Source organism: Lactuca sativa, chromosome 1 (assembly GCF_002870075.4).
Source record: "Lactuca sativa cultivar Salinas chromosome 1, Lsat_Salinas_v11, whole genome shotgun sequence".
Lineage (NCBI taxonomy): Eukaryota > Viridiplantae > Streptophyta > Magnoliopsida > Asterales > Asteraceae > Lactuca > Lactuca sativa.
Window position 1 is genome coordinate 199,264,963 of NC_056623.2, and position 14,872 is coordinate 199,279,834.

The following is a 14,872-nucleotide window of genomic DNA, read 5'->3' on the forward strand; positions in this document are numbered from 1 at the left end:
GAGCTTCAGTGGTATAGAAAGCTCTTCGAAAAATCAGAGTTCCGATTTTCAAAAAGCAACCACTATGGCTCTGATGCCAATTGTTGAGAGAAAAACTTTGAGACACACTTGAACAAAATGTTAGAACAAGTATATAGCGGAATAGTTAATCTCGAAGGATCTGTTAGCTCAACAATAATATTAAGAGTTAGAAGTTAGTGAGTTAGATGCGGAAAAGTAAAGAAATGTAAATGACAACAATTGTTATATCAAGTATACACAGAAACAGATTCATAACTAGGAATACATTCAAACCAAGTTAGTAAGTGAGATCTAGCTTAGTGATTAAGTCACAAGTGACTTGCTCTGAAGAGAGATGATAATTGATTATGAGAGTAAGAAGTTTTGATAAGTAAGATGGAATGAGAACTTGAAGATGTGTATTAGAATTAAAGAGTGATTCATACCGGTACTGATTACATGAGAAATGATCTCTATTTATAGAGACAGGTTTACAACTCTAAGAGTAGTTATGCAAGGCATACTGGACATTAGAGTGTTTTACAGAATAGACAAAATAAACTAAGTAAAGATACACATTGCGGTGCTGAAGACTTCGGATGACAAGTTGATGATGAGATTGCTTGACTGTGGTGGCTTGGACGCTGCGGTAGTAAAAGTTCAAGAGGGTCACTTTTTTTTAATCAACATTATCAACCATTCATTGCCTTGTGAATGAAAAAATAAGGAAAAACACATTGGAAATTCATGAGTCGAGTCAATAATAAGGAGATGAAAAAATACGGTTTATTTATTATAATTTTTTTTCATACCCATAGGAACTGTTGTCTTCAATCACAGAAAAAAGTGTTTTGTTAAAGGCATCATATCATATCATATCATATCATACTATATTATAAAGGAAACATTTTTCCTTTCACCACATTCATTTGAAACTTCCATGCATTTTTCCTTTCACCACAATAATTTGAAACTCCCATGACTTTTCAATTTCTTTCTTACAATAATTATAAGTTGGTTAATAAAGTTAAATAAATATCAACCCTAAAGTGTACTTATATGTAAACTAAAATTTAATATTAAGATAATATATTTACTTCTATTTATAAAATTATGTTTTTTAACTTTTAACATATCATACTTAATTTATTAGTATTAATATATTGTTGGATGTAAACCATTATCATTTAAAGATACAATTTTGGACAATTTGTATAAAATACTTAAATTATTAATTTAAATATAACATTACAAGGTCAAGTTAAATATAAATTTTAGTTTAACTTAAACAACCCAGAAAACTTTTTGTAAATAGTTAAAAGTGATAAATTGTAGTGTCTTTCTAATAATAATTTTAAGTTGGTTAATAAGGTTAAATAAATATGTGTAATCATAAATAAACTAAAATTCAATTTTAAAATAATATCGTTACTTCTACTTATAAAGTTATGTCTTTAACTTTTAACATATTATACTTAATTTATTAGATTTAAAATGTTGTTGTATGTAAACCATTATCACTTTAAAGCTACAAATTTTGAACAGTTTGGACAAAATAGTTAAATTATTAGTTTGAATATAACATTACAGTGTCAACTTAAATATAAATTTTAGTTCCACTTAAAAAACCAAAAAATATTTTATAAATAGTTAAAAGTGATAAATTGTTGTGATAAATGCAAAAACTAAATTGTAATCTCAATTTAACTAAATATTTCCTAAAAATATTTTTATAATCGTTAAAAGTTTTCAAATAAGTAGCTTAAAATAACTTACAATAACAATAGTTAAAAATAACTCTATATAAATGATTATATTGTTACCTTTAAAATCAAAAACAATGTGTCGGTGTTTTAATTAATTATAATGATAAAAATTAAAACATTAAGCATATAAATTTTAAAAATTTTATTAGTAATAACAACTATAAATAACATTAAACCATATATTATATTTAGTTTTATTCTTGTGTAACTCACGGGTAAAAATCATTCAAACGATTGAGATTATGCAGTTATAATAGATGTATATATTATCATATAAGTCAAAATAATCAATATATTATATCAGTTTAGTATACGAATTATTATATCAAATTTAACAACAATGTTATTTTTATATTAAAAAAACATATATTTGTAAAGACTTTAACTACATAGGTGTTTCTGCGCACCGCGCGGACATTCGCCTAGTAGTTAATAATTGTATGATACTAAAATGCTCCAAGATACTTGTAAACACTTGCGTGCTTAATTATTGCAAAATAATTGTAGAATAATGAATTTTTTCTTGAATTGGAAGGGTAAAATAGTCATTTAATCTAATTCATATGATATAATAAATGTGGATAAGGAACACAATATGGATTAAGATCAATTTGATGATCAATATGCATACTTTCCAGCTAAAATATGGTATGTTACAAAAGTAGAATGTTATAGATAATAAAATAAAAGGAAAGTATGTTGCTAGTAGCTGGTTATTACATTTCTGAATCTTAAAGATGAACCTATAATTTCTTCTAGGGTTCGAATTATAAAACTGAACCATATCCAATATTTTTGAATTACACAATTTTTGTGAAGGGATCTTCTGAACTACGGATTTAGCGTTCAACCTCATGAGTTGTTTATACTACATTCTTGTTTCCACTATGGCCTTTTTTCATGACACCAAAAAATATTCAGATATATATATATATATATATATATATATATATATATATATATATATATATATATATATATATATATATATATATATATATATTAGAAGATAAGAGTGTAAAATATAGAAGAAATATCACAATATAGGTGATATGTTGATTTATGATCTGATATGAACAGTAATATGCACTTGATAGAAAATTTACCTTTTTGGTGTTGGTTTGTGTGAGTGACTTGAAAAAATATTATTGGCATTTGGTCTTATCCGTTGATATAAAAACTTAAACCCTAACACAACTTCAAATATTGTTGTCAAAATCCTTTTTCATGCTAAAAAGAAACTTCCTGCATTCCAGATTGGTACATTCAGCTTAAAGGTAAAATGTTGTAATGGAAAAGTAGAAGGATAAAATCTATAATAAGGAAAAAAAAAAAAAAACCCACCAACTTTGGGTATGGTGTGTGATGTCGGTGTGATGAATGTATGCTGTGTTGTTAAGAATAAAGATGGGTGAAGTTAAATAGATAATTATTCCTTCTTCTATATAAAAGACAAAAAAAAACCAATCTATATATTTACAAAACAAAAGAAAAACCAATATATGTATTTATAGTATAAGGAAAATAAAAAATAATAATAATGTAAATTTTAGTTAGATTTCAATTATTTCGTATTATAGCGACAAAGTTCCCTTTAATATCATTATAACATATTCAATTTTTTTTTGAGTAAATTATTAAAATCGTCCTTATGGTTTGATTCAAATTGCACGTTTGGTCCCTGACTTTTATTTTGCACTCGGATTGTCCCTATGGTTTGATTTTGTTGCGTTTTTCGTCCCTATGGTTGGGTAAAAATTGCACATTTGGTCCCTAACTTTATGTATGCAAGGGACGAAAAACACAATAAAATCAAACCATAGGGACGATCCGAGTGCAAAAGAAAAGTTAGGGACCAAACGTGCAATTTTGACCAAACCATAGGGACGATTTCAATAATTTACTCTTTTTTTTTTCTTATTTAGGCATCATAGTTTCAGAATGCCCATAAAATTCAAAAAATTGATGAGGTAAAAAAAATACAAAATACCCAGCTATAACTTTCTAAAAATTACCATTTTACCCTTGGACCCAAAGGCTTAAAAAAACATTCCATGAAAAAATAATTGCTTATATATCATTCAAGCTACCTAACTTATTGAATATGATGATATAGATTTACTGACCAAAATCAAACAAATCTAAGTGAAGTTCATAGTGATAATTTGTAAATCGGATGGTTAGTATGATATTAACATAAATCTAAAAATAGAAAATTTTGAAGAAATTGAAGATATACTCACCAGACCTGAGATTGGCTCTATGAACCAATGTCACATGACAAGTTTTGTAAGCAACTGGAAGTGCATCGGCATCCACCAAATTACACCCATCAAGAAGTAAAACATTCAGTTTTGGAAAAAAAAAAAAAAAAAAAAAAACAGCGTAATCAAGCTTTGTGTGCAGAAAATTGAAATGATTGCTCACAAAACCTTCTAAATCAGATGGAAACCAACATAAGCTGCGGGTGTCATTTCTCTTCCATCAGTCTCTTCCCCAACCTAGTTTTTCCCAATTGAACGGAAACCCACATACGGGTTGGGGTGTGATTTCTCTTCCATCGCCAATGAAACCCACGACCACATGCCTAGTAACACAAAAGCCCGAATCTTGAAACAATTCTGGAAAAAAAATGGTATATTCATATAGAAATTGAACATCAACATGAATTTGATTTCTTATAAGTTCAAATAAGTAAAACTCACCAACATACGAGAGTGACATGTGTTTGAGACTCTGAAACAAATCCATGAATTACTAACTTCTTTAATCACCGACATCTTCTAAGTAAACACGCAGCCCAAACCACAAAATGTTTACCAAGAATCATTCATTCAAGATCTAAAAACTCACATTCTCATATTCAAATTCACTCTACAAACTATACTGAAGAACAATGTCATTAAAATCATCTCTAAAACCATAAATCAATGCAAGATACTTTAAATTAGGAAAACACACATCAATAAACTCCAAATCAACAAAGTTAACTTTATCACCAAACACCACGTTAGGGTTTTTAATCTTGAACATTTTCAGGTTATTTTGGTAGAATTTGACCGAATTACTGTCAAATTGCTGACGTAAACTACTTCAACGTACATTCACAGGGTCACAAAATGTGAAGATAGAGGATACTTACATAGCACATTTCTCTGGTGTACATTAGCTATCTGATGACGACAGAAGTTGAAAACTCGTCGACGTCGTCCATTAAAATAGAGAGTCCATGTAATCTAGGCCAGTGGTCAGAGTTGAAGGAGGGAAGAGATGGTTTGAAAAGCAGCAAAAATGGTGGTGACTTAACCTCTATACTGATAAAAAGCAGAGCATACCTGCTTCAAATTAGTTCGTGCTTGCAACAACAACACATTCGGAAATCTTCTATTCAAGTTATCGACGATGGCTATCGTAAGTGATGCTCCACCAAATAGTACTGTTTCCAAAGTCGGTTCGATTTACCAAATATTCATTATCGCAGTTTACCCAATTGACCACCACCGGCTGCTATATAAGTAACACTAAACTCCTTAATTGATTTGAGGGTGTTTGGCTTAGCTTTTTCACGCCCAAAAGTTTTTTTTGGAACTAGTTTTAGAAGTTACTTTTTACATAAGGAAAATGAACATTTTGGAAAAGTTAGGAAATCCTGACTTTTTGTAACTTTTCCAAAAAGGACTTTTGGAGTTTGAAAAGCTAAGTCAAACACCCCCTGAATAGAACGGCGGAGGCGCAACCGATTTCCAATGATCACAGCCCAAAGACAACAGTGAAATATGGAAGAAGTGGAGAAGATAGAGATGAATGACGAAATCGATCTAGAGGTCGTAGGTTTGTGATTCTTTATGGTCAACAATGAAAAAACGGTGGAAAAGAAACACATACCACGTGTCTAGGAAAAAAGTTTGATGAGTAAGCAAAGTAAACCCAAAAGTCAGCCACGTTGTGAAAAACTGTGAAATGCTATAATAAAAAAAGGAAAAAAAATAAAAAAATCAAGGGTAAATGTCACTGTGACCCAACAAACTAACACATTATGTTTTAAAGGTCATTTATCTTTTTTTTTTTGCATTACAAGGGTGTATACTTGATTTTTATGTTTTAAAATGTCCTTATTTTTGAATTTCTTAACTTGTTACCGGTAAGAAGTCCAGTTAGCAAGTTTAATATCCATTTCATTAAATGATTTCACCACCACCATCTATAACCACTGAAGCCACTATATACAACCACCTGAAGCTAACACTACCAGAAGCTAATAACGACGAAGAAAACACTAATGGTAGCACAAACATTGCAACTTGGTAATTCCAACTATTCAAAATCAATCTGCAGCAAAATTCTAAATCATAAATGATTCTATGGGAAGGATGTGAAAGATTTGTAGTGGAATCAATCTACATCTACATGAAAGATTTCGGGTCACCACCAACACCACCATCTGACACCTACCTCTCCCACCATCATCCACCAATCACTGTCAACACATTGAAAATCTAATAAACTCAGAACACTAAAAAGCCTAGAAAAAAATTTCAGATCATCTGCAATCAAACATTAATCCAAACCACCACCGCCTCTTACAAAAATCAAACCAATAAATTAGAAGTGAAGGGGTGAAACAAAAACCAATCTTTCAGTACTTGTCCCATGAACATGAATAGGTTCTTAGCGACCACCATCTGTGGCAGATTAACAACCATCTTCACCATCGTTTGTAGCGGATCAAAAACCATCGTTGTTGTCTGTGGCAGATCAACAACCAACGTCGCCGTCGTTTCCGTATGTGGTGGATCACAACCATCGTCGTCTTCGTTTTGTAGCGAATCAACAACTATGACCGTCGTCTGTGGCAAATCAACAAGCATCGCCGCCATCATTTCCATCATTCAGATCTGGTAAAACTAGGGCTACAACTGAAATCTTTCCCGAATCATAAACGATTATTTGTAATGGTTGCATAATCAATGGTATTGATTTTTCGGTGATAAGTTGGTCGGGGGCAGAAGCATATTAGCTGTGGTGGGGGTTTGGTGGTTAAGGAGAGTGTCGGATATGAAGGTGAATAGAGGAGTACAGTAAACATAAATGATGGTTAAATTTTGAAGTGATTTACATTGTGGGTCCTAATGTAAGGCAAAGGGAATCCACGGTGGAATAAGTAAGCCATATTATTTGATATTATTTATATTTGGCATGAGAAACCGGTAGTAGGAGGTAAGTTACCTAGATTAACAGGTTAATATCAAGTTTACACCCCTTAAATGCAAAAAAAATGATCATGGACCTTTTAAAACAAAAAGTGTTAGTTTGTTGGGTCATAGTGACATTTACCCAAAAATCAATGACTTTAGACTAAAACTGCAAAAGAACGCAAAGAAATGTGGTCAGAATATGAATTTGAAAATTGGTGTGGCCAAACTCTAAAATGGAGAGACTATAGTGTTCCTAAAGGATCATATGGAAACTACAGGGATTGAAATAGACAAAAAAGACTGTTGCTAACTTTTATATATATATATATATATATATATATATATATATATATATATATATATATATATATATATATATATATATATATATATATATATATATATATATATATATATATATATATATATATATATATATATATATATATATATATATATATATATATATATATATATATATAATCCAAACATATTTTTATAAATTCTTTTTTCTACCCCATAAATCAAGAGCCACTTTTGCCTAAAAATATTTTGAGACCTCCTTGGTGGAGCAGCAAACTAACGAAGCACAAAATCGATCCCAACAAGCGGTTGAGCGGATACGAAAGAATGGAGCAATCGGAGAAAGAAGCAATTGCAGCAGCATCTGAAGAGCTTTCTCAGGAGTTCAAAACCCTAATCGATTCGCAGGATATGGATTCTTTAAAGCAATTGCAGCATATTATGTACCCTCCTCTCCCTTTCCCTTTCCCAATTTGAATTTGCTTTCCCGATCTGTATGCTTTTCACATGCCCCCTCTCACTCAAACATGTACTCTGTGTATGTTTCTGTGTTTATATGTTTATCTTTATGCTTGCGATTATTTATGCCAGTTCATGAATTAATATTGATTGGAAATTTGGCTGTTTTGTACTTCAATTCCACAATCAACATGAAAATGTCGGAGCCCCTTTGAGAATCTTTCACTGCATTTATCCATTCAATCTCATGAATCGAAATTCGTTTTTGTGCCAAATTTAGCATCCTCTTAGTATTTATAATCCCCCACCAAAAAAAAGAGATTTTTATCTTTATTTTGGAAGATGTTGGTGTTCTTCTATCATGCTGTGTCAGAAAGTATCGATATAGCTATTACGTTTATTACTCTTGTGTTCATCAGTCTCTTGATTAATAAGAGGGAAAATGTGGACAAATTACATGTAAAAGATTGAGAAACAACATGATTCAACTTAATCTTGTGCTGTGTTTTACCTAATGGAGACCTAAATTAATCATGTAAGCAAGATATGTTTTTTCTTTTCGACTTAATGGACCTAAAGAGGAAAAAACTTAATCTTGTAAACTATCTTTGATGATGGGTATGAAAAGGGCATTTACGTCTTTTTCACAAACAAAAGATCAAGAGTGAGCCCTTTGTCCCCCACCTGTTTGGGAATTGGGTGGGACAAAAAGTTGCAATCTTTCTCATTGTACATACCTCCTTAATTCAAATTTTCTTTAAATTGTAAATACCTTTTATTAAGGTAACTTATCATTTGTCAAAATTTATAAAGTATGTTTTTTTTATATAATTGCAGATTGGGGCGTTTGCAAGATAGTAATGCAGTGCTTTCACATTTTAACGATTATTCAGAGAATTGTTATGCTGAGGTGTCAAGTGATCTTTATACAAATACACGTCTCTTAAAGTCCATGAAATTGGACCTTGATTATATATTTCAAAAGCTGAGGTTGGTTTACAAGTTACAAGTTATTATCTTTTAGTCTTTTTGAGTTCTTTATAACTTATTGCTATAATATATCTGCTTTATTTTGTACTATTTCTAGCATTTAACCCTAAAACAATATTTTATTTTTCTTTCAGGAGTTTAAAAGCAAAGATTAAAGCCACATATCCTGATGCTTTCCCTGATGATTCAACAATAGAAACTCTCGACAGAAGGCCGGATCTAGAAATACCTCAGTGAAATATGATGTTTTTTTTTTTTTTTTTTTTGTTTTCAACGTCAAGTTCATATTTTTTACATGCTTTTTTTACAATTTTTTTTTAATTTTCTTTCCTCCTTTAAGAAAGTTCACTTTCTTTTGACATGGTATTTGACATAAGGCCTAAAAAGGAGGATTTATTTTGTGTAATGACATAATTATGAGACGAATTGGGGTTTTGCATTTGTATTCTTACAATCATGTTTATAATTATGATCTTATTAACTAAACGTAAATGGTCAAATTGAGATAAGAGGAATGAAAACAATTTTTTTATTGGAAGAGAATTAAAAAAGGCTATTATTTTCAAACCCAAACCTCCATATATTGTGTCCTTACCATTTTGGATTTCAAATCGCTTCATCCGCTTAAAAATGTGTGGAGAAATTATGTTTAAAAAATATTTGATAATATAATGATACACTAGAACAAGTCATGATTTAATGAAGAATTTCTTCTTTCCTTATCTTTGCATAAAATTAAGAAAATCACTAGTTTAAACACATCAAGCAAAAAAAATATAAATATCAACTAAAAAGGGTTAGTGTAAAAAATAAATATCAAAGTACCCTAATCTTTCTAAACCTATTGAAGGGACATGGTTAGCACATTAACCATGTAACATGTATATTTAGTTATGAACATACCCAAATAAACTTGTACATTATAAATCTTGATTACAAAATAAAAGCTTCTACATCATAAAAGTTACTCCATAATGTAACAAAATCCAAAAAATAGTATCAACAAAACCGAAAACCCTAAAAATTTCTAGATAAATCCGGGGACTTCCCCGGGCATTGGAGCCAACTCATTGGTGTTAAACCTTTCTTCCTCATAAAAAGTTGCACGGACAACTCTACCCCCGAAAAACCGACCTTCAAGATCCACAAGTGCTTTTGTAGCTTGTTCCGATCTCTCAAACTGCACGAATATTCTAACCGCTTCATCCACCGGAAAATTCGGCTCCGTAATTTCAAATATCAAAACTCGTGTCACCGTCCCGTATTTTGCACATTCCTCTGCTACTTCGGTCTCTAGATCGTCGTCTACCTCGCCGGGACCCACCTTCAAAGATTTTCAAAAATAATCATATATCATTTGTTTTATGTAGAAATCAACTTATGGGGTTAATTAACTAAGTACTTTAGTTTATTTGTGAATTATTTATAGCATCCTACTTTCATTGAAGTATTGTAACTTTAATTTTATTCCATTTCTTTCTATTGCGATTACTTAAAGTGTTTTTTTCTTATTAAGGCATTGTACTATGAAAACTTCTATTTCTTTCTAGGGTAAATCTCATAAAAGACCTTATATTTTGTGTTTTTTCCGGATTGAACCTCAAGTTTATTTTTTGCCTGAAAAAAACCTTGTGTTTTTTTATTTTTTCCGATCAGGCCCTTTTAGTCATTTTTTTTTTCCAAAAACAATTGTAAAACGTGAGGGATTTTTCGAGAAAAACTAAAAATGTTGAGGGTTTATTTGGAAGCATTTAGAAGGTTCAAGTTTTTTTTTCGGGAAAAAAAGACATTCGAGGGTTTTTTCGGAAAAAAATGAAAAATTACAATGTCTTTTTCAGGCAAAAAATAAAGTTCAGGTTTATTCCGGAAAAAAACACAAAATATAAGGTCTTTTATGAGATTAACCCTTCTTTCTATTACAACATTTTACTTAGAAAAATCTACCATGTACTTACATTTTTTTAAGCACAATAAGAACATACTTAAATTGTTTTGGATTATAGCAATGCACTGGTTATTCTGACCCTAAATAATCATAAAATTATAATCATAATCAGGTTTTCACACTCACATGCACATCCTACACCGACTGAACTAAGAAAATGACCAAACTGCCCCTGCCTTACCACTTTATTAAGTATACCAATGAATACAAGCTCTGATTGTTGCATATAAATGGAGCTATAATTTCATATACGATATTATAATCCTAAGGACAAAGAATATACATATCTTATATCATAAATACACAGATTAAGTGCAAAATAGCTACAAAAACAGCATGATTGTTTCCAAAAGTTTTACATTCATTATGAATTAGTATATTCTTTCAGACCTGAATTCAAACATCCTAAGAAGGGCAAATAAATAAAGGATTTGACCATTTTAGCCCTACATTCTTTTTTTTTTTTACTATATTCATCAACTTTATGTGAGAGGAGTTGGGAAGAAAAACGGAAGGGCAAATAGGTAAAGGGTTAGTGTATTAATACATTAAGCAAGGTTTAAGTGTTCCATTAAGCTCATTAAGTTAAAAAGAAACAGCCCCTGAATCAAGTAAGCTCTATATGGGTGTTTATTTTTTCACAAAATTTGCACTCAGTTATTTTTTTCTTCCATTTAACCAAGTGTATCATTATTTTTCTCAAATATCATTATAAAGACATCACTTAATGGGTAAAAAGATGAAACAGGGCCTAAGTAAGCATAGAAGGGTTGTTTTTAACTTAATACAAAAAGAACAAATTAAAGAGAAAGAAAAGGAAATGAGGATTTCTTTATTAGGTCCTAAAAAATTTGGCTTTATTTACTTATTATTACTTCCATTTCCTCAAATGTACCTATCATATTCTTATTATTTGAACTCTATTGAGAAAAAGGGAAAGAACATATATAAGAACTAGATGTTCTCATTAAGCAAAACATATACCATGAAATTTTATGAAAGATTTAATGAGGCTTTCTCTACTCTATCCTACTAATTTTCATGGCTAAGATCTTTTTGCCAAGTTAACGACGATATATGATCAAGATAAAAAGTTGAAAATCATGTTTGAAGAAAGGAATTTAGTGAAATATGTTTACCATGTTCCTGAGAAGCACAACACGGGTAGGAACACCATTGATGTTAACACCTTTTGCCTTCTTTTCTGGCTGTTGTTTAGGTTCACTAGCATTGACGATAACACCAGCTCGCCTATCTGTCTTCTTCGCCATTAATGGAGTCGTAATCCCCTGCTCCTGTTTACCCAATCCTTGACCTGCTTTCCATCCCATTTTAGCCATCATTCTTTGTGCAGCAGTCATCTGTCCACCAGCACCAACGCCCAAACCACCTGTCTCAGACTTTTCGATACTAAATCCATCAGCACCACCAGCAGGTGGAGAAGGCGACCTCCTAGGGACACCACTACCACCGCCGCCGCCACTCATGGCAGCACGGCGCTTCCACGCTTCCTCGCCGGAGATATTATAATCCTTCTCTCTATCTTTCTCCATATTCTCCCTATCTCGTTTTTCCCTTTCCTCCTCTTCTTGCCGCCTCCGGTCGAGTTCTCTCTTCATCTCAGCCTCGGCGGCTTTCCGTTTCCTTTCCCTCTTGTACTCCTCGTAATCATTTGGTCTAGCGGGATCGTATTCCTCTACCACCGACGACGTGACACCCACAAGAGCCGGTTGGAACGACGATGAGCTTCTGGTGATCACATCTGGCACCGGAGGGGCAACTGCTGTGGAATTGACGATTCTGGGTTTGGTTTGTTGGGGTTTCAAAAGGGTTTTGGGGGGCGGGATGAGTGAAGAAGAAGATGGTTTGCGGAGTGTTGGTGGTGCCATTTTGACACTGCTAGACCAGACATTTGAGGAAGGATTGGTGATTCTGTTATGAGAATCTTCATCTGTTGATGATGGAGGAGGTAAGTCTCCGTATAATCCACCAAGCATCGTTTGATGAACAACGATTAAGAAATATAGAGAAGAATCGTCGTGATCTGGAACTTGCGATAATAGGGCTTTTGAAGTAACGAGGAACAGCTTCACCTCTTACCCGTTCATTCTGTTTTATTTCATCCCCATCGTTGGTAAAACAATTTACAAGAAAAAAAAATACAAATAATGCCTGAGAAAATGTCCATAATAATTATTATCTTTAATTTTACCTCAAAAGAATAAAAATTATCATATAACTATAATATTTTTTTGCAATGATCATCCGCGATTTTTTTTTTCAAAAACGACGTCAATTTGAGACGTTAATTAGGAAAATCTATGTTTGATATGTAAGAGCTGATGTCATCTGCGAATTCTTTTTCATGTATGATCTTATCATTTTAACTGCGAAAATCCATTAGTTTTAGAGGATATTACCTTATAAAAGAAAGTTTATTAAAATTTTTTTCTTTTGTTTTCCTTATCAATTATATCCGCCTTAACCCTTTCTACTCTTATTAATATAACATGAGTTCAAAGATTCATATCATATGAGTATTTTATATTGCTTGTGTTGGTGGTTCATGACAATAAGAAAATAGGAAATTGATATATGTTAGACCATTTGTCATAAATTGTGTTGAAATTCTTGGATGTCATGCTCCAAATTTTAAACCAAAATTTTCATTTTAAAATATAAGCAAACAACCTCCAAACCATCTTTTTAAAAGTATATAAAATTCATTTGTTCCAACGTCATAAAAACATAGTATCAAATGATAGTCATAACACAAAATTAGCAGATTTCTCAAAACAGAACGATAACACCAATGTGAGTGTACAATCACACTGCACCTTTCCCCTTCTCACTAAAACAACTTGAAAAGCTATAACGCCCCACTTTTCTAGGTATTAATTTAATTATCAATTTAATTGTTTTAATGTTAAGAAATTTTAGGGTTTGGGGACATGTGGTGCGGTCTTAAGGCTTCGTGAAGCGATCCATGTCGATAAGTAGCAGCACAACTTAATATGAGTAGCGATGTGTAGTCGCCACATCCCAAAACTCTATGTCTCGAATCTTGGGCCCTATATAAGGACACTAACATTTAGGGTTCACTTACTAGCCTCCACCCTCAAAACGAAATTCTAGCATTCTTGTGTGTTTTTTAGAGCGTTTGTGTGATTTTGGGAGATTCTTGGTGGAGAAGAAAGCTCTTGGTGTTTGGTGTGGCCCTTTCCAGCATAAGTTTCCAACTTCTAGACCCATTACAAGCCTTGTAAGTCATAAAGTTCCTCATTGTACATTGATTCATGCATATATCTAGGCTTGGTTAGAGGTTTTGGTCACTTTTGGTTCCATTTCTTGATGTTCTTGGAGTTTGGAGAACTCCAGAACATTATGTTTGACTTGGAATGATTTCTTGACATTTTTAGAGTCACATGAGTGCATGTTTAGGCTCTCTTAGAGTCATGCAGAGGAATCAAGTCATTTAGGGCTCTTATTGGAGTTAGGGTTTGAGATTGCATTTAATTGAGCCATAGATATGGAAAATTTTGGAAACTTTACCATCAAGACCCTTATTGGATTTAAATATGAGAATATGAGCCTTGGTCTAAAGAGATTAAATGCTTAACAAGAAGTTGGTTTTGGCTTGCAAAGGTGCAACATGACCAAGGAAGGGTCGTGACGTGGAGTTTCAAGGGTTGTCGTGATTGTCTTGTCACTTAATGTCCACAGTGCGACCAAGAGTCGGGTCGCGACACGTTGACCATTGACTTTGACCAATTGACCGTTGAACTTTTGACCAATTTGACTTTTGTTTAAAATTTGATAGATTTAAGCTATAAACTAAGGCTTGGCCTTTGATTGTGTAACACCGTAAATTTCAAAACAATTTTTCGCATTTTATAGAAACATAATTCATTCATTATTCATGAAAACATCATTGTTTAAAACTCAATTCATAACATATATAAATCCCAAGATCTCATAACATAAAAATCTCGTGTGTGTACTGATCATGTCGGAGCCTTCCCGCGTACATCACTGGTACCTGAAACACACCACACAACAACTGTAAGCATAAATGCTTAGCGAGTTCCCCAAAATACTACTTACACGCATACGCCTTTCCAGACCATGACCTTCCGGTCCATGTGTCTCAGGGGACTTCCGTCCCAACCCGGTAAACCTTCCGGTCCTACCCGCGTCGACCTTCCGGTCCACAT

The 14,872-nt window shown here is 32.4% G+C and overlaps 2 protein-coding genes and 1 long non-coding RNA gene across 9 annotated transcripts; 1 reads left to right on the plus strand and 2 right to left on the minus strand.

Moving 5' to 3' along the window:
* Nucleotides 1-397: 397 nt before the first annotated feature.
* Nucleotides 398-5,347, minus strand: LOC111882503 (uncharacterized). 7 transcript variants are annotated; one of them, XR_006184104.2, is made up of 5 exons: nucleotides 5,102-5,347; nucleotides 4,472-5,002; nucleotides 4,199-4,387; nucleotides 4,010-4,063; nucleotides 398-644 (listed from the first exon to the last, which is right to left on the minus strand). It is a non-coding gene; the product is annotated as an uncharacterized LOC111882503 (long non-coding RNA). The 7 variants fall into 7 exon arrangements; XR_006184105.2 differs by having other exon boundaries at nucleotides 4,472-4,647; nucleotides 4,909-5,330; XR_002847166.3 differs by adding an exon at nucleotides 2,873-3,011 and having other exon boundaries at nucleotides 4,472-5,313.
* A 2,126-nt stretch (nucleotides 5,348-7,473) lies between these two features.
* Nucleotides 7,474-9,167, plus strand: LOC111882502 (uncharacterized). The gene is made up of 3 exons (XM_023878868.3): nucleotides 7,474-7,707; nucleotides 8,561-8,713; nucleotides 8,848-9,167. The coding sequence occupies exons 1-3, from the start codon at nucleotides 7,592-7,594 to the stop codon at nucleotides 8,948-8,950; spliced, it is 372 nt and encodes a 123-aa protein (XP_023734636.1). The 5' UTR covers nucleotides 7,474-7,591; the 3' UTR covers nucleotides 8,951-9,167.
* A 432-nt stretch (nucleotides 9,168-9,599) lies between these two features.
* Nucleotides 9,600-12,778, minus strand: LOC111882494 (DNA-damage-repair/toleration protein DRT111, chloroplastic). Its single transcript, XM_023878859.3, has 2 exons — nucleotides 11,798-12,778; nucleotides 9,600-10,037 (listed from the first exon to the last, which is right to left on the minus strand). The coding sequence occupies exons 1-2, from the start codon at nucleotides 12,653-12,655 to the stop codon at nucleotides 9,741-9,743; spliced, it is 1,155 nt and encodes a 384-aa protein (XP_023734627.1). The 5' UTR covers nucleotides 12,656-12,778; the 3' UTR covers nucleotides 9,600-9,740.
* Nucleotides 12,779-14,872: the final 2,094 nt, after the last annotated feature.

Coding starts and splice junctions, on each gene's coding strand:
- LOC111882502 (XM_023878868.3), top strand. CDS start 7,592: ATGGAGCAATCGGAGAAAGAAGCAATTGCAGCAGCATCTGAAGAGCTT. Junction 7,708..8,560: donor AAGCAATTGCAGCATATTAT/GTACCCTCCTCT, acceptor ATATAATTGCAG/ATTGGGGCGTTTGCAAGATA. Junction 8,714..8,847: donor TATATATTTCAAAAGCTGAG/GTTGGTTTACAA, acceptor TTTTTCTTTCAG/GAGTTTAAAAGCAAAGATTA.
- LOC111882494 (XM_023878859.3), bottom strand. CDS start 12,655: ATGCTTGGTGGATTATACGGAGACTTACCTCCTCCATCATCAACAGAT. Junction 10,038..11,797: donor TTGTGCTTCTCAGGAACATG/GTAAACATATTT, acceptor AAATCTTTGAAG/GTGGGTCCCGGCGAGGTAGA.